At 30.6% G+C, this 19,520-nt stretch overlaps 1 protein-coding gene across 6 annotated transcripts; it reads right to left on the bottom strand.

Annotated features, from left to right (window-relative positions):
- Positions 1-2,278: 2,278 nt before the first annotated feature.
- On the bottom strand, positions 2,279-8,831 carry LOC122280504 (probable alpha,alpha-trehalose-phosphate synthase [UDP-forming] 9). 6 transcript variants are annotated; one of them, XM_043091427.1, is made up of 6 exons: positions 8,703-8,831; positions 8,177-8,248; positions 3,834-5,842; positions 3,241-3,514; positions 2,869-3,149; positions 2,279-2,659 (listed from the first exon to the last, which is right to left on the bottom strand). In XM_043091427.1, exons 3-6 carry the CDS (start codon positions 5,816-5,818, stop codon positions 2,566-2,568), a joined length of 2,634 nt encoding a protein of 877 aa, XP_042947361.1. In that variant the 5' UTR covers positions 5,819-5,842; positions 8,177-8,248; positions 8,703-8,831; the 3' UTR covers positions 2,279-2,565. The 6 variants fall into 6 exon arrangements, with proteins under 6 accessions (XP_042947361.1, XP_042947360.1, XP_042947359.1 ...); XM_043091426.1 differs by lacking the exon at positions 8,703-8,831 and adding an exon at positions 8,401-8,632; XM_043091425.1 differs by lacking the exon at positions 8,703-8,831 and adding an exon at positions 8,407-8,632.
- Positions 8,832-19,520: the final 10,689 nt, after the last annotated feature.

Below are 19,520 nucleotides of genomic sequence, written 5' to 3'. Positions count from 1 at the left end.
AAAATAAAATAAAATAAAAAATTTAATCAACCATTTTTATGGATTACTTTTATCAGTTCAATTCGCTTTTTTCTTATTTGTCTGAGACAAAAATATAAAATATAAAAAATAAAAATAAACACATTCCCTTGATTTTGATATGGACTTTCACTCCCTCCAAAATAAAATCGGATTCTGACCATCTATCATATTACGAGATAGATATGCGTAAGAATAAATTTATAAATTAATATAATTTAATATGATATATTATATTATAAAATTATTTTTATTAAAAAATAAATTTAATATATCATATAAAATTATATTGATTTATGAGTTTATTTTTATGAAATTTTTTTATTACTGTAAAAAAGATTTTATGAAAAATGTGGAAAGTCTCCTAAAAAGTGGCCACTCAAAATTATTCTAGTGTATTTTTTTTCTTTTTTTTAATACTCCAAAGCACTCCTTAGTGCATTTGTGTTTATTTTTTTAATATTTAAAAAAAAAAAGAGAAAAATAATATACAAAAAAATACATCATATTATAGACTAATTAAGAAAATCTTTATTTCCATTTTTACAATGAAATTTCTTATTAGGGTCTTATTAATGGAAAGATGTTATATAATAAAAACAAAAAAAGACAAAGTTTTTTACTATAAATGAAACAATATTTAAAAGAATTTTATTATCTATCCAAGTATTAAGAAGTATATTTTATCAACTTAATCGTTGATCTTTTGAAAAAATATACGAAACACAACGTGCAAAATTACATAGATAAAATATTGGTAAAGAACATAAATTCATTCTAAACTGAAATAAGAGAAAAAAATTCCATTCCATACGGCCATGGATAGGAAATTAATAAAATTATACCTTATATTTATTGTTCAATGTGTTTATATCCACATCTATGTTATCTATAGTTCTTATCCAGATTTTAAGATTTAGAATAGGAAAAAGATAAACACATAACGTGAAGTTTACGATATTTATAATTATTTGAGTGAATTTTTTGAATAGCATTAAATGCTCAATAAATATTTTAAGATATTCTTATTTGTCAAGCAAACTAGCTCTATTCACATATTAGACAATAAGTGCAATCTTAAGCCTTTGTTTCTTGCAGTCTGCACATATCTACCAAACACATAGATAATTACTTAAAATGTGTCGCATCAACGATTGTAATTAGAGATAAACAAAATCTAGGATAACAAATAACATTTCTTCACATTTTTAGTTGTTTTTCACTTCTATGAGTTTCTGTTTTGAGTAGGAGTAGTCTTGAGTAGTAGTACTTGAATCTTGATTTTCTGGATTTCTTTTCTTTAATATGATTGCAAGGCTACCGATGCATAACAGACCAGACCCTTTTTTTTTTTTTCCAGAGAATAATAAGATGGGTTTCATAACGATAACTTTAATGCTTTATTTGTTTTAGATTAGATAAGACAAATTAAAATCTTTTGAAATATGTTGTGATGAACTGAGATTATATGAAATATGTATTTGTTTATAGAGATAATATAAAATTAGTTTAACATTGTTATAATTAGTAATATAAGGAAATCTATAAGTACTTATAGTACTTTTATAGTATTTTATTTGTTTATTTATTTACCAATAATGTAATTTTTTCTTTTTTTCTTTTTTTGCTTCTTCTTTTTTAACCATTTTGTCAATTTTTCTTTTTTATTTTTATTTTTACTGCTTCCTTTATTTATTTATTTACCAATAATACAATATTTTATTTTTGCTACTTCCTTTGTTTATTTATTTACCAATGGTATAATTTTTATTTTTTTAATTTTTTTTGCTGCTTCCTTTTTTTCTTTGTTTGTTTATTTACCAATAATGCATTTTTTTTTCTGCTTCCTTTATTTATTTACCTTATGTAAATATTTTTTCTTTTAATTAAATATTTTGCTACACGTTTGGTACAACTTTTACTTTTTTTTACAGTATATTCATGTCAATATACCATTTATTTAAAATATATTATTGGAAGGAACAATATTGAAATGAAGTGAGATCTATGGAGATAAAAACTTGAGAAGAAACTTAAAATCTTTTGAGATGAAAGCTGATAGATCAAAATATGTATTTTTTTTTTATAAAATCCGTATGAAAACTTTGAGAAATTTTTAAAGTTTTGGTTTTTAGTCGCGAAAGCAAACAAGGTTCTAGAAAGCAAACAAGTTTTGGTTTAGAAAGTGAACCAAGCAGTGGTGTCTTTGCATAGCTTTTGGTTACCCTGTAGAATGTATAAAGAGTGCAAAAATCGAGGGTAGGTCAAAAGAAAAATAGGCTTATCTATCATTCTGTGAAGTATGAAGTTCTCTATACATCATCTGAGTCAAGAAACCTGTTCAATTTCAAGGGGGGAAGGTGAAAAGTACCATCCTCATTGGGATCTCCAGGCAGAAAGCATAACCCTAGGAGGAACACGTCGATACTAGAATGACTTTCCATGTATTGGTAACTATACCTGTAATTAACATCTGATGTATGGTGCCCAATAAGCGCTGATGGTACGCAGACCGGCCCACCTTTCAAGTAAACGAAAAATTCTATGTCAGTCAGTCGGTGACGATTCCAGACGACCATAATCCCAAGTGCTCATCCGCCCCTCTGAAGGAACCATGAGTTGCATCAAGCAGCCCCCCAACCTTGTAACAAATAAGTTAAAATGTCAAAAGCAAAAACCAATCCCAAATTGCTGTAGTATGTCGGTCTATATCACATGAAGGGAAACACCATTTAAGAGAGTAATCCTTTTCAACACGTCCATATCCACGCCGTTGCCTCTCAACCCTACATAAGGCTGTGCGCATTTCAAGCAGAATTTTGGAAGGAAACTTGAGTTTCTGAACTACACCTTGGCTTGGTATTTGAAGCAGTGGCAAGACCTTGAAGCAATATCACAACATCCACAGTATCATCAAGATAGTACCTAGCTTTGCTTGGTTTTTGGCCAACAGTGCATGCAAAGATCTCTGGAGCTGCCGGTAAACATAAGCTATAAGACGTGGTTGATATGCTTTCAAACATGTCCTCGTCGGATCTATCATCCCCAATGCACATCACAAAATCTGGTGGTTTGCCATTACTGATCATTGTGGAGAGAACTTTCTCTGCAACCAATCCTTTAGTAACTCCCTGCAACGTAGATGGCAATGTTAAACCCTATGAGAAACAACAGATGCATGGAAAAGAGAGAGAGAGAGAGAGAGAGAGAGAACATATATACCTGTGGCTTTACTTCAACAATATGCTGGCCCCTCTTAACAACTACAGGCTCATTTGCAAGGACATTTTCAAGATGATCCAAAAGCTCCTTGGCCTGGCAAGATCCAAAGTCCGGATCAGCATCTTGATGGTGCCACACCAAGGCACTCTCCTTGGACTCTATATAGGAGCCATCAGTTGTCTCGGTATATGATGTCATTACAGGTTCAGCAATTCTTTTCCAATCAAAATCTGTGGCAATGGGATTGGTTTCCCACTTGGATGTCCTACTCCACCTATGGGAAGAATCACAGCAACTGTTAAATTAATAAAAGTTGTTGCTAATTATCTGAAGACTATTATGTTGATTTGATAAAGGGGACAACTTCAAATATGCACTTAAAATTAACCTTCATTATACGGAAGAAAACAACTACTAAGAAAAAGATGATATGATCTTCAAACCATTGAGGAACTCCCATTTCTTTCAGAAAAACACATTTAAAAGTTTGACAGACAACTAGCCACGGTTATTAAACAACTTTCATCATATGACACCATTTTTTTTTTTTTTTTTTTTGAGAGAGAGAGAGAGAGAGGACATGACACAGGCACCTTATGAAGTATCCATGCTCAGCCGCAATACCCAGATTCTCACATTGATCAAACCATTCACCAAGTGAATTTTTCCCCCTACCACTAACTATAAAAACAGTGTTCTCAGGGTTATTACACAGGTTGTTCAGAACAGAGATGACTTCAGGTGTTGGGGTTTTAATAATTGAAGCTTGGGACACAACTGTTCCATCATAATCCAAAAAAATTGCCCTTCTTTTCGTCCTCTTATATGCAGAGACAATATGGTCAACCGAAAGCTTCCGAAAACTGGGAGATAGGGACAAAATTCTGAAACTAAGACCAAAACCAATGCCCCAGGATCGTTTACTATAGTGATCTTTGCAGGCCCTCTCCAGATCCTGCAGGAAGCTGCAAGACCAATAAGCCACATCATGAGAACTAATGTAGCGAAAGTGCTTCTCATGCCGCAACTGCTTCTCTAAATCAGGCATCGTGATGGCCAAATTTAGCGCATCGGCCACAGCATCAATATCCCATGGGTTCACCCTAATTGCCCCACTTAGGGATGGTGAGCATCCAATGAACTCAGAAACAACAAGTGTACTAGCACGAGGGGATGCAGAGGCAATTCCCAAAGCTTCATCCATTTTTGCAGTCCCTTGCCTACAAACAATGTACTTGTATGGGACTAGGTTCATACCATCCCTCACAGCATTGACAATGCAACATTCTGCCAAAGCATAATAGGCCGTCTTCTCATATGTAGGCATCTTACAATCAATAAGGATAACTGGTTCATAACCTGGAAAACCAAAAACCGCATTTATCCTTCTGGTAGTCATATATGTCTCCCTTTTTGCCTCCTGAACATCCTTTCCTGTGCTCCTTGCAGGATTTATGATTTGCACCAGAACAAGTTTTCCCCTTAACTCTTGATTCTGCAGCAAAAGCTGCTCCATGGCTAACAATTTTAGACTAATGCCTTTGAAAATGTCCATGTCATCAGCACCAATAATAAGCTTTTTCCCCTTGAATTGCTCTGCGATCTCTTTGGCCTTGATGGAAGAAGAAGGGTGATTCAATGCAGATTCAAGTCGACCCATATGAATGCCCACGGGCAAAATTTTGATATAAATTGTGCGTCCAAAATATTCAAGTCCAATGTGGCCCCGCTTAGATTTATACTCCAAGCCCAGCATTCTACTGCAACAAGAGAGAAAGTGGCGAGCATAGTCGAATGTGTGAAAACCAATCAAGTCTGCATTAAGCAGTGCTTTCAGAATCTCATCTCTGACAGGCAGAGTCCTGTAGATTTCTGATGAGGGAAATGGGCTATGAAGGAAGAAGCCAAGCTTAACTCGATTGAAACGCTTTCTCAAAAATGTAGGGAGAACCATGAGATGATAGTCATGAACCCACACATAATGATCTTCAGTATTGATGACCTCCATAACCTTATCTGCAAATATTTTATTCGCAGAAACATAGGCATGCCAAAGCATCTGGTCAAAGCGATTACCGTGGTCCGGGCAGAGGGGCAGCATGTAGTGAAAAAGGGTCCACAAATATTGCTTGCAGAACCCATGATAGAACTTTTTCTGGAGGTCAGGAGGGAGGAATGTGGGCACACAATTAAACTCCTCCAGCAGTCTTTGTGAAATTTCTTCTTGCTCTCTGGCATCGATGTCAACCTTCAGAGATCCCACATAAACAACATCACTATCAGATGAGAAACCATCCTTCAGTTGCAATAAAAGTGCATCCTCGTCAAAACTAAAGCACCATCTGCCAGATTCTGGGTCCTTTTGAGCATGTAGAGGGAGAAAATTTGCCACTATAATTATCTTTTCACGGATTTTAGAGGGAACATCAAAATCTTCATTACTACTTGCACCTCTGTCTACATCAGAAATGATTCCAGGAACAGTCATCACCCTTGGAAGGGTTCTAGGAGTCTGAGGGAAATTTAACATGTCCCCAGATGCAAATTCCAACAAGCTCATGTAAGACCTTGATACCATGATTGCCGGTAGGAGTTCATATATCTGTTTATTGAACAAAAAGTTTTAGCATATAAAAGACAGACCTTTCCACCAAAAGGATTGTGAAATGGTAACCCAATTACAGAGAACCTAATACACACAGGAATGCAGGTAAAGACTGTTAAAACTATCCTGCACAATACAATGCCAACCAAACTATGCAATCAAATAAACTATATAAACAAAACATTCGATTAATTGTAATGGATAAATAAACATTTTACAGATGATTAGCTAGGGACCAAAATCTATATCAGGACTTTTTGTTCCAAGATGTGTCGCATCCTACTTTTTGCAAAAAAAGTTTCTCCACCAGCAAAAGTCACACAAACAGCCAAACTCACACTAGGCAAATCTTTCGCATGTTTCTAATATGGCATGTATACCAAATATCCCATATATTTGCTACCATAACGAATTGAGCTCTCAATCTGGCACATGCTCAGCTAGGAACTCATCAGATTTAGAGTGCAATCATAAGGAATTTAACACTTAAGAATGAAAAATGCAGGTGCCGGGGAAACTTGAGATTTTTTCAACCTAGGAAGCAAGAAAAACAAACTCTGAGTCCCAAACCATAGTAATAATAGAAGCAAGGCATGCTTAGCTGCTATTGAAATTTGATAACCAAACAGAACCATGCCAAACTAACCTGAAAACGGGAAAGAGATAATGAAGAATGAAAGAAAGGCAAAGACAGAACCTTGGATGCTTTCTAAATTATAGAAAACGAAAACAAAAAGGCATGGATGATCTTGCTTGTGATACCATCAAAATTTCAAGCCTTTTTCTTTTATCGCCGATAAACAATTTCTATTCAGAAAAAATATAACAGCATCTCCAATTTGACATGAAATGTACTCTGATGCTTGATTGTATATCAAGATTTTCAAAAGGCAAAGAAGCCAAATGCTCTTTCACTTCATGTCTTCAAATCGCATGGTTATAAAGTCCACCTCATTTGTTAAGATAATTGTGGCATGGAGGAAGTGCATAAGTCAAAATATGGATAGAGATGTGAAGTGCAAAGGACAAAATTTGTAGTTTCGGAATAAATAGAAATAAGCAGATTACAACGGTAACTACCACAACCATAGTTTCAATAGCATCAAACTTGCAGTGATTGAAATGTTTTATCTTATTTTCCATTGAAGTCTTGACAAAAAGAAGTTGCATTTATTTCTCCATGATAAGATAACTTCAAACCAGTGAATGGTCAGAGACTCAACCAAGAGGTGACTATCCAAGCCAACCCAAAAAATTCACATCGTCCATGGTTTAAGCACCAACCAAAAAAAGGAGTCAGTATGGTATAAATTTATTGACAGTTAACACAGACGATCATGTATGTATGTACATACCTAGCTTTTAGGTCAGACAACTGATGGGATTGTTTCATCGGTCTCTATGGTTCATAGTCTTTTTATGGGGAAGTGCCAATTTACTCTTGCACACCCCTGAACCGGTTTTCTATAAATTTAGGATCAGGACAAGATTTTATGGAAGGAGTGGAATGGACAAGAATATTTTTTCAAAAATGTCAGTAAATTCCATCAATATAATACTTAAAAAGCATCCCCTGGCTGCCACCAAAAGCAGTAAATCACCTTGTCCGACTTCTAATCATAGATAAGGGAATATATTCAATTCAACGAATGAGATTTGATATATGTAATTAATGATTAGATTTAGCCAATGATCTAGTTATTAGTATTCAATATGGATCGGAATATGCCATCAACCAGCCTACAAATAGAAAGAAAGATCTTTTCCATGGAGAAGTTTTATTTCGCTGATCTCGTCACGAGGCCTCTCGTTTTTAGCAGAAAATAACTCCTTGAAAAAAATTAATGAATCATCATTAAATCTGCTTATCCGTCTGCTAATTATGGATAAAAGGAATAATCTTCAATTAGAGCAATAGATAGTGTAAAAAAAAAAAAAAATTACAGCAATAGATGAGCATTCTTGGCTCCACCCTTATCTTCAACAGTAATTGAAATCTTTACTGAGCATGCCACAAAAAGCAAAATGCAGAAGAAAACCATTACCCTAATCAGCTTATTCGATGTCTAAATTTAATATTCCAAAGAATTCACGTGCAATATGTTTGTTTCGGTGGAAAATAGTTCGTTGACATTTTCTCGATATGCTTTTCCCTTCAAGGTTGCATTTATCTCGACCCCGTATTTTCTGTGCAGAAGAATATCTCTCATGTCCCTTCAGCTAGCCTTAGAGACATTCATATATGTTCAACATAGGTACAAACAAACTTGGTGTAATACCCAGAGGACCGTAAGAACGGGGAGAGAGAGAGAGAGAGAGAGAGAGAATCACCTGAACTGAGATCAAAATGATCCAACAATAGAGCTTCCAGTAAGCAACGCGATGACAGTAACGATCAATTTTCTGAGAAGAAATCAAACAAAAATCAGATAACAATGCGAGTTCTGTCTAGTCACCAAGAAATCAGGGAAACAACACGCAAAAGGATTTTTTTTTTTTTTTTTTTTTTTTTAAAACTGCATCATCTCCCAGAAGCAAATTCAACGTAGCTGTGCCTATACCTATACCTACAAAAAAAAGAATCCCGAGCACCCACTTCTCGGCAACCAAACAGGCCCCTTGTTGCAGCAATGAGAAGGAGCTTAAAAAGAGAGGAAAAAAAAAGTAGGGAAAAGAATCACAGCGTGAAAGAAAAGAAACGGTGAGAGTATATTAGGTTCGAAACTGGTGAGATTTGTGAGGAGCTTTAATGGGTTCAAAACGGACTGAGAAAAAGTGCGAGAAAATATATTATTAAAAAATATATATATATGTGTACGTATGGATAGAGGTTCCGTTCGAGTCGGTGTGTGCTTACTTTGTCATTGATAATGGTTGGTTCAACAAAGGAAGCTCTGCGACAGATAAAAACGTACAAAGTCAAGAAAAAAATATATATATATCCGAAGGAGAGATAGAGAGAAAGAGAGAGAGAGATAGAGATAGAGCGTGATACAGTTGGATTGCAACTCGGGTTGGTCTTACGTTATAGTCTTGTGGATTTGGTCACCCACAAATGCCCCTGGACTTCAACTTTATTTGGTGTGGTACCCTCTCTTTTTTCTTTTTTCTTTTTTATAATTATAAAAGTTCCCCACGTGATTTGTGGTATTTTGAAAAAAAAAAAAAAGCCCAATGGAGAGCAAATATGACTGAGGAAAATATATTTTTTTCTAAAAAAAATGACTAAAAAAATAATTTTAAAAGATAAACAAGATGGTTGTGAAATTAGAGAACTATCTCATTTCCATTGTATATAGAGAAAGAGAAAAGATATTGGAGTAGAAGATAACAAATAAAAATAATTTTTTTTTTTTCAAGTTGGTGTGACATTTTTTTTTTTTTATACAGAGATTTGGAGGGATTTGAAAAATCAGATTATATACCATCAGGTCATTAAGCTCTCGGATGTGTAACATTTAGTAAAGTGTTTATAAAGCATGATTTAATAATTCAAATCGTATAATTTAAATAATGTAAATGATATGTTCTACACACTAATAACTCAAAAAAATAAATTAATAATAACCTAACAAATAAATTAGTGGACTGAAGATTACAAAAAAGTATACATATGGAGCCAACATGAAGGGGCTAAATAGGCATTTGGATATAATAAAATGTCAATCTACCTAAAACCTAATTCCTTAGGTGAAAAATACGGGTCTTCAGCACTATCATTAACAATATAAGCCTAAGGATAAACATGCATTAATGGGCCCACAAAAAGTCTCATCGTGACCTTATTTTTTTTAATTAATTAATTTTATTTTATTTTTGGTCGGTCCAAAATCAAATTTCTTAGTTTTAGCTCTTGTGGTTAAGGTAGGCATCACAACTTGAGTATAAATATTCCATGAGAGTACACATCCAACATAAATACTTTCCTGGTATCAAGTATGGATCTAAAAACTAGTAAAATTTCAGTGTTTGTAAATCAATTGATTATGCAAAGGTAAATTCCATAAGCTTGTTTTAATTTCTTATAGTAGATAGACTCAAAATCTTGAGTTTTAATTTTCCTTATTATTTATTGAAATTGCGATATCGACTTGTGTAATTTTGTTTTTCTTTTTATTAAAACGCGTTTAAACGAGAGATAATTCAAATGTTTAGTATTTATATTTAAGTAGAGTATAGAACCAAATACATTGATACTCTTTAAATAAAATTATATTTTTATAGATCTTTAGGCTAAGATAAGTGTAATATTTGTTCTTATCGGTTAAGTTAAAAAAATACCCACTTGCATTCATGGATGGACAAAAGGAAAATTCAACTATCTAATAGCATATATTTTTTTAGTAATGCTATATACAATCATGAAGCATGTAAATATTGTGCAGACATTTAAAAAAAAAAAGTAAGGTTTATTATTATAAAATTAATTTTCTTTTCATATAAATCTCGTATTTATTTACTATTTTTAAAATGATTACGTAACGCTTGTATATTTACGACTGTAAATATTATTTTTCATATTTTTTTTAACTGTGTAGTTGCTATCAATGGAATGAAACGTTCAAAGGTTTGGTGAAGTAGGAAGAAAGGGACACCAATTTCTAGATTGTCCAAATCATACTTCTTTTAAAAATTAGAGAAGAAATTAATTGTAAAGAGAAATATGAATTGTTATTGATATACTAAAAATTATAAATTTTAAATTAAAAATAAAAAATAAAATAAATGTTTTACGTAAGGGTAAAATTTCTATTTGGCCACTGAGAGTTCTTAGATGAGAATTTTAAATTTTAAAATTAAATATTAAAATATTATATTTTAATATTATTATTTTTTTAGAATTTAAAAAAGTAGAAAAAAAGTTAAATTATTTATTATATTTTGTATAAAAATTTAAAAAAATTATAATAATAAGATGAAAATTTTATATTTGAGATAAAAATTTTATGTGGTCAAATAATATTTAAAGTAATAGTTAAGAAATGCGGACTATTGGGAACGAATATGGGGGCATAAAAGGGTAAAAAAGGACAATGTGGATTAAAGAGAATTAATTAAAGTGGGGAATGGGGTAAAAAGGTCAAGACGCGAGCTGTAAGCCAAAGATGAACAGATAAGGAGAAAGTAGAAACCCAACAAATTGGCACTTTAACGCTCATTGCCATAAGACGTGAAAAGAGAGACATACATAAATTATGAGTTTTGAATGTAAACCGCTCCGTAATTTTATTTGAAATAATTGTATTCTTTTATAATTTAATAATAATAATATCATATAATATTCATATCTCTAAATTATAAAATAAAAATAGGTAAAAAATTCTAAGGGATTAGTTCAAGTGGTAAAGACATAAGTTTTAGAATGAGTTTGAGTGTTGAGAAGTGTTAATAAAAGTGAATGGTAATAAAAAGTATATAAAAAATAATAATAATAATAAATAATAATAATAAATAAATAATAATAATAAAATAATAAATAATAACGAGAAATATTGAGAATACCTAATTTTCATTACCCAAACACAATTTAAAAATTTTACTCTCTTTAAAATTTAAGATTTAACACTTTATAAGTGTAAATAATCCTTTAAAACAACAGCTTTGATTAAAAGTAACGATTCAACCAGTTTGGTATTGAAAAATTTCCGAGTTAGGTGGGGAAAGTATGATAAAAAGAGTTTGAAACAGAGGGGAGTGGGGGAGAGCGTGAAGGGAAAAGTGGAATGACGCGGCAGCTCGATCACGCTGGCTGTTTCATATCTGTCATCCATTTTCTGTTTTGGATTAGAACGCACCACCACTTTTACTACTTTCCCATTCTTCCCGTAACGTTTTTCACTTTATTTATTTTTTAAATTTTAATAATATATTAATTTGATTATATAAATTTTATATATTTATTTTTTAAAATAATTTTATAACACCTGCACAATTACAACTGCATTACTTTTGTTGATGCACAAAATCGTCATTTTCTTTTATTTATTTATTTATTAAATTTGTACGGTTAAAATCCTTGGGAGAGTCTAAATTAAATATATATTTATTAGCATATTAAATTCTGTAGGTTGTAACTGAAACTGATAGGAAAGTCACGCAAATGAGCAGCAGAAGTTAATGCGTTTCACTGCTCAATCTTATCCAACTCCAATGGCAATTTCATAAGCTATTTCATTAAAAATATATATATAGTAAGAAATATTAAAAAATTCATATACCATTTTTTTCCTTTTTTATGATTGTGAAAAAATGTTTAAAAGGAATAATTATAGAGAACATCAATCTTAATGCTCGATTTTTTTCTTTTGAATTTTATTTTACCTTAACTTGTTTAAATTAAAATAATAATATTTCTTTTTTAAATTTCTGACTTTTTATTTACAGTAAACACAAGTTTAAGATTGACTTATCGAAATCAACACACAGATAAATTTAGACCCGTTTGGTTACAAAAGAGTCTCTAATTTATCTCAATTTATTTTATCTAATAATTATAATTTTTTTAAAATTTTTATACAATATATAATAAACAATTTAATTTTTTCAAAATTCAAAACAATAATAACATTAAAAAATAATATTTTATTCGACTTTCAGCTTTTATCTCATCTCAACTCATTATCAAATCCTCACCTAATATTTATATTATGTTTGTTTAGAACTTCTAAATATTTATATTAATTTAGAAGATATAATAAAATATTATATGTTAATATTTAAGAAAATGATTTGTAAGTATATAAAAGTCTCGCATATTTGTTTTAAATAAATAAATAAATTTAAAAACTACATAAAAAAATTACTTTATAATATTAGACTTTATTAAATTTTAAATAGAGTAAGTTGTAAATCTTAAAATTATATTTAGTATTATTTTAATTTTTATATGGAAGTAATACGAGAGAGAGATTTTAAAAATATTGTACAATTGTAGAAAGAAAAAAACAAAGAGGGGGAGGATGGCAAGAAAGGTAATTGTGAAGAAAACGGGGTCGTAAAATGAGAAGCGGAGTACGATGTGGATAAAATAGAGGGAGGGGGACAAGGATCTTTAGAGCCTTTTTAAAATTTCCTAGTCAGCCAGTCTACCTCTTCCATTCTCCTCATCCTCCCTGCATTATCCTTTTCTCTATTTACGTACGGACTTTTCCAGCTTTCACATTTTGATATTCCTTCCTTCCTTCCTTCCTTCTTCAAATGCCATTACAAATTTACATACCAACCCTTCCCACTTTTGCATCCAACGATCCTCTTCTATAATATAAAGTGAGAATTTCATATTCTTTTTAACTTCTGAGAAATTTCTTAATGTTGGACTTGGTACATGAGAAAAATTCATTAATGAATAAAATCGGGATACCCAAATTCGATTATTTTTATTAAAATTCTGTATATTCCTGAAATTAGTCAAAATTTTGCTTTGAATACCCAATTGAAAATAAAATATAATAAATAATTTAAATTTTTTTAATTTTAAAATAATAATATTATTAAAAAAAATAAGTTATACTACGTATAATCACTTTTGTGTATTTTTTATATATTTTATTGATGTGGTTGGTTAAAATAGTTATTTTATATTAAAAAAAGTGATACAGTCAACTACATAAATAGAAGTGTGATTTCGAGCTCTTGACTTGTGTTCGAGGAAATCATGTTTAAAGAAATCGACAGCGGTCCGAGAAAATAAAATATTTTTGAAGGTTAATTTCTTGAAGAAAGATGATAGAAAAACATGGTGTACGTGAACTTATCTATACGTACAAAAAGGTCAATGCACGTAGGAAGCTTTGAAGAGAGAAGGGTATTTGAATTTTGACTAAGAAATATTGTAGGAGGCATGCAGTTCCTATCGTGATACATGGCATGATATTGCACCATGCATGTTCAAAGAAAATTCAATACCACGTGAATTTGTGAAGAAGAAGTCATTTTTGGTAGTATATATTTCTTGTACGTTAATCATATATTGATCATGTTAATTTCTCCGATATGCATCTAAAATATTAGTACTGCATGCATGTCTTCTAGTTTCTTCGAATGCGTTACACGCTTTCATGCCCTTTTTAAAAAAGTTCGTCGTGATCAATAAATGAGAGAATTATATAAATAAGAAAGAAGACAAATTAAAGAGAGAGAAAAGAAAGAGTAATAAAATCATCAAAGTTGCGTAATGGCATAGAATTATTATAAACAAGGTTTATCATTTAAGAAAAGAAAGATAATTTGCGATAGATTATATGTAACAAAAATAATTATTTACAATTAAAATAAATTTATTTTAATAAAAAATAATAATAATTTTTACAGAAAATAATTGATCACAACTTAAGAATTTTTTTGTAGTGCTAGACATACATACATACATACATACATACATATTATGTCGACCTTCAAAAATATTTTGGATATTTAAAAATTATATTTTTAAGTCGATGTAGATAATCAAGAGTGCGTCCTTTATGTCAACTTTTAAACATAAATTAATTTAATTTTAAGTGTTTTGACAATTACCTTAGAGTTAAAAAAAAGCACCTAAAAGTATAAAACTTTTGTTAAAGACTAATTTTGATAATTCTTCTTAAAACATATATTGGGGTTTTTTTTTAATGAGTATTTCAAGTTTGCAATAGAAAGAGGCACATAAGCATTCAATAAACACTTGGTTAACATTCAATATAAGGAAGGTATATGCTTGGTTAACAATGTTTTCAAAACTTCTTAAACACTTCAAAATGGATTGTTCAACATGATAATAACAAGTGGTGCAATACGTGACACCTCAATAGAATTTTTGCGTACAAAATGGAAATGCCATAGACTACTTGATGCATACAATTGCCACAATTTCCATTTACTCATTTTGGTATTCTTTTGAGCTTTCAAAGAGAAAGTGTTGTTTTGACACAAGTAGAACTTGGAAGAGGCCCTTAAAATCCCTTCATGGTTGCATTATCTTTATGTCATATGATACAATAAAAAATTGCATTCGCAAATAGGTATGTATTTGAATTTTATAAATTAAATATGACTATTTAAATGATGTAAATGATATTATATATATTGACTTGATAATAAAATTAATCATAATATAATATATGAACATTTTTCAAAAGCGATTGGATCATTGATAAAAAAAAATTTTAATATAAAAACAAAAGAAGTTGGGTTGTTTTTCAAAACTTGAATAAAAACAGAAAAGGAACTCTTTTAATCCCTAATTCGAAGACAAAGAGGTCCACGTCATTGACCGAAAGGGAGGGCCATTGGTCAGGTGGAGCCACGTAGGATGGTGGAAGAGAATGATTCCTTACTTTTTAAAGAAAAGAAAAATCTAGCGGACATGAGAAATAAGAAAAGAGTGGGACCGCGTTATCCGGAGAAAGGCCGTGTTACACGGCAGGGTGTCGTGGGGGGCTGGGATTGCGTGTGGGAGAGGGGGAGGGTAGGTGGGGTCTACAAAGTCTTATCCATTTAAAAGATCTAGAAACACCATAGCAGTAGTGTGGGTCCCATCTAGTCGCACGTTGATGGAATGTTCCAACACTCTTATCCCAATTTTATTGTATTTTATTTTATTTATTTATTTTTTAATATGAAAAAATTGACCCTTGACTTCGCATTTCTCCTGAAGTTGGTGAAGTCACCCTCTTTACAGTTCCATGCTCCTAATATGGTAAACATGGGCTGGGCTGCTAGGCCTTACCCATGTAGGATGTGTAGAGAGAAAGATAGAGAAGTCTTTGTATTTTCAATTCAAATTTTACCTCCCTATCCTCACGATTAAATTCAGAAGACCTATCTTAGTCAAATTGATTCATCCACCACTTGGTATGTTTAAGTTAAACATAGTTGACGGGATGCCTCTTATAGGTTGTGGGGGCGTTCTGCGTTCCCATTATAGTTCTTTTATTGTTGGGTTTTTCTCCTTTTTGAACTTTCGATATTAATACTTATGTTGAACTTTCTACTATGAAGTTAGTTCTTATCTTATGTTATCGACTGAGTATTGCCTATCTTATTATGGAGTCAAACTCTCTTCTTATTGTTAATTAGTTCAAGAATAATTTACTATCCCCTTGGTCTTATCTCTAAGAGTGTAAAAATAAATCCAAAAATCAAAAAATCGGCTCGATTGGTTCGGTCTGGAATCGGTTCTTTTATTTTAAGAACCGATCAAATTTGGTCTAAAATCAATTTTACGTTTTTCAATACCAGACCGAACCGGACTAGTTTACATATTATATATATTATTAATTTTTAATATTACATATAACATATTTTATATTATATAATTATGTATAAAATAATATATTATAATTTATAACATAAAATTTTAATTTTAAACATGAATAATTATTTGATCGTTTAAAATATAAAATATATATTAAATGTATTTAATTGCCTAATGAGCTCTCAACATATTTCTTTTGATAAATACATTAGTAATACTAATATACTTAATATATTAATATCGAAAGACCGAACCGAACCGAACTGGTAAAACTAGTATTTTTAGTTTTAAAAAATGCAAAATCGATGTTACCAGGTCAGTTCTAGATTTTGTCTAAAATTAGACTAAATCGGACCTATTACATCCCTACTTATTTCAATATCTAGGATGACATTATTCATTTTAAAATTGTTTTCCAATTTGATGTATTCCATATATAAAGAGAAGGCAACACCCAATACGGTAAGTTTTCCTCCCTTTATGAATTACCTAAACACATGATTGGTATTTTTTTTTTTTAGATTGTGCAGGAACTCTCACGTTGCGTTATTAATTTTCTTTTCTTGTGTTTTCAATTGTAACTAGATCTTATTAAGGATTATAATTTTTTATAGGAGCTCGATTTTGAGATTTTTATAATTCCTTACTTCTCTTTGTATAAGATATTCTTTTGCAGAGGTAATGAAATTATAGAAATCTCATTAAATTTACATAGGACTGCAGATCAATTAGTATGGAATTGTACTAAAAATGATTTGTGTACTGTAAAAACAACTTATCATGTTGCTTTAAATCTTAAATCTGTGGTGGAGCTTGGGAATAATAGCTCTAACAGCCAAGTAAGTCATCCGTTTTGGAAGACTATCTGGAATCTTAAACTTCCTAATAAGATTAATAACCTCAAATGGAGAGCTTGTGGCAATAGCATGCCCACCAAATACAAGACACTGTTCATGCTGTATACACCTGCACTACTGTACATCGAAATTGGGTGGATCGTTTTGATGTGGGAAGGTTTGATCATAGTAACCAATTTGGATTTGATTTGCTGGTCTTGAAAGTGATGCAACACGAATCATGATGACTGGTTCTTACTCTCGAAGTTCTTGACCATTGCTTGGGGACCGGAATATGGAAATGTAGAAATTTGAGACCATTCTAGGATGCTGAGATTGTACCAAATGACATGATTGATAACTATGTTGCATATGTAAAAAGGGTTACCCGCATGTTAAAGAATGTCAGTTGGTTCATAAGAGGGAACCTTTCCTGTGTTGGCACTTGGCAGCGGCCTTCACCCGGCAAATGTAAACTCAATTTTGATGGGCTATTTTTCATTTGTTGAATAAGTCTAGTGTGGGTCCTATTCTAAGGAATGAAAATGGTGATCATATGCTTATGGCTATGTGTAGGAAAGAGAAGGGTTTCTACGAGGTAGAAGATATTGAGGCCATAGCTCCATTAATAGGTTTAGATATTTGAGAGTTAGAAAAATTTAATTGTAAGGATAATTATATCTTCTATATATAAAAAGTGTGTATGAAACGGAAAACCTTATTTTAACGGTTTTTCTTGTTTTTCCGTTAAAATTAACACCGTTTGTTTTAACGGTTTAACATATAAAATGAAGACATAAATGTTATGAGAGATAGCATTCAATGTTGTTATATGGTTTATTAATCACAATAATTATAATACTTAATAGTTTATATAATAATAAGTAATTAAAGATTAGTTATTATATTTTTCTTTTTTTCCTTAACATATACACATGTATTAGGTGCATAAGACGTAAATCCCTAAGTATAATATATGTGTACTATACGTTTCATTAACTCAGATTATTAAGTATTGCAAATTTAAAAATCCCATATAATATATAATACAAATGTGTTTAATCAAAGTGTTTTTTTTTTCCCATGGTAGTAGGACGTAGCTTCCGCTAAGTCATATTCTACACATGAGCTTGCTATGATGGGTACGTGACAAAGACCGTGATCCTTGAGCTAATCAAGAAAGAGTAAATTCGGCCAACAATTTCAAAATATATTTTAGAATTTATATATATGCTATATATAGAAAATATTATACCACAAATTTTATAAAAAGATTATGTTTTAACTTTATGTTGTCCCTAATCGACTCAACCAACAGCAAAATAAGAATTTCAATGTTATCTCTATTGATCGTCTACAGGATGACATAAATTGATGAATAATAATACAAACATCAAACGACATATATTTTGAACTACCGTTTGTGTTAGACTTTTATTAAATTTTTCGTATACATCTTTGCTAAAATTATGGGTGTTATAAATATGTACTAGATTATATGATATTTTAAACTAATTTTTTTATTTTCTCCAATATGCCTTAAATTATTAAGTGACATCAATAATTTTTATAAAATATATATTATTTTTTACAATAATCATTTCATAAAATTAGACAAACGTGCTTTGCACGTTGCTCCCACCTAGTATTAATATATATATCAATTAAATATAATTGATTAAAAAATAAATTTTATTAAAAATAATATTAATTTAAATTTTAAATAAAAAATTAATATTAACAAATAGATTAATATATAATTTTATTTATACGTGATAAAACGAATTTCTAACTTATTCTTGGAGGTGACCAGCTGTTCAGATTAAGAGCATTTTTGGAGTTACATTCAAATCGTTGCTATCTTATTTTCAAACCTTGAAAATGATGCTGCACATTTTTTGACACGTCATGCAAAATTGGTCATATTTTAAATTGAGAGTAATTTTGTAAAATTATATTACTTTTATAAGTTATTTTTATAAAAATATCTCCAATTTAAAACATGATTACGTAAGTAAACAGTTTTGAAAAAGAATATTGCTAAGTGTGTCATTTTTCTTGCTTTTAACTCATCATCTTATTCATACAACTATTTTACAATTAATTTTACATTTTCACGATGCATCTAATTTTGTTGCAAATTACTTCTACGAAACTTGGACACCTTAAGGGATCGTTTGGATTGAGAAACCATTTCAATCCAGTTATAACTCTTCTAAATTTTTAAATAAAATATAATAAACAATTCAACTTTTATAAATTTTAAAATAATAATAATATTAAAAAAATTAACATTTTATTAATATTTTATTCAATTTTTAAATTTTATCTAAAACATCTCATCTAAATATTCAAATAAAAAAAATGATAGTTATAGTTATGAGTACGCAAATACCGTATAATTATTTTAAAAAAAATGAGAATAAATACGAGACTTAAGTGAAAAAAATTAATTTTTTAACAATAAATTCTACTCTTATTCAAAGCAATTGCATAAATTTTATCTACTCTATAAATATATATATATATATAGCATAACTCATCAAACAATCCCATTTGTTAGAGAGAGAGAGATAGAGAGAGAGAGAGAGAGAGAGAGAGAGAG

This window comes from Carya illinoinensis, chromosome 11 (genome assembly GCF_018687715.1).
Source record: "Carya illinoinensis cultivar Pawnee chromosome 11, C.illinoinensisPawnee_v1, whole genome shotgun sequence".
In the NCBI taxonomy this organism is placed as follows: domain Eukaryota; kingdom Viridiplantae; phylum Streptophyta; class Magnoliopsida; order Fagales; family Juglandaceae; genus Carya; species Carya illinoinensis.
Note: the sequence above shows the minus strand (reverse complement) of the source record. Positions and strands in the feature narration are given on the sequence as shown.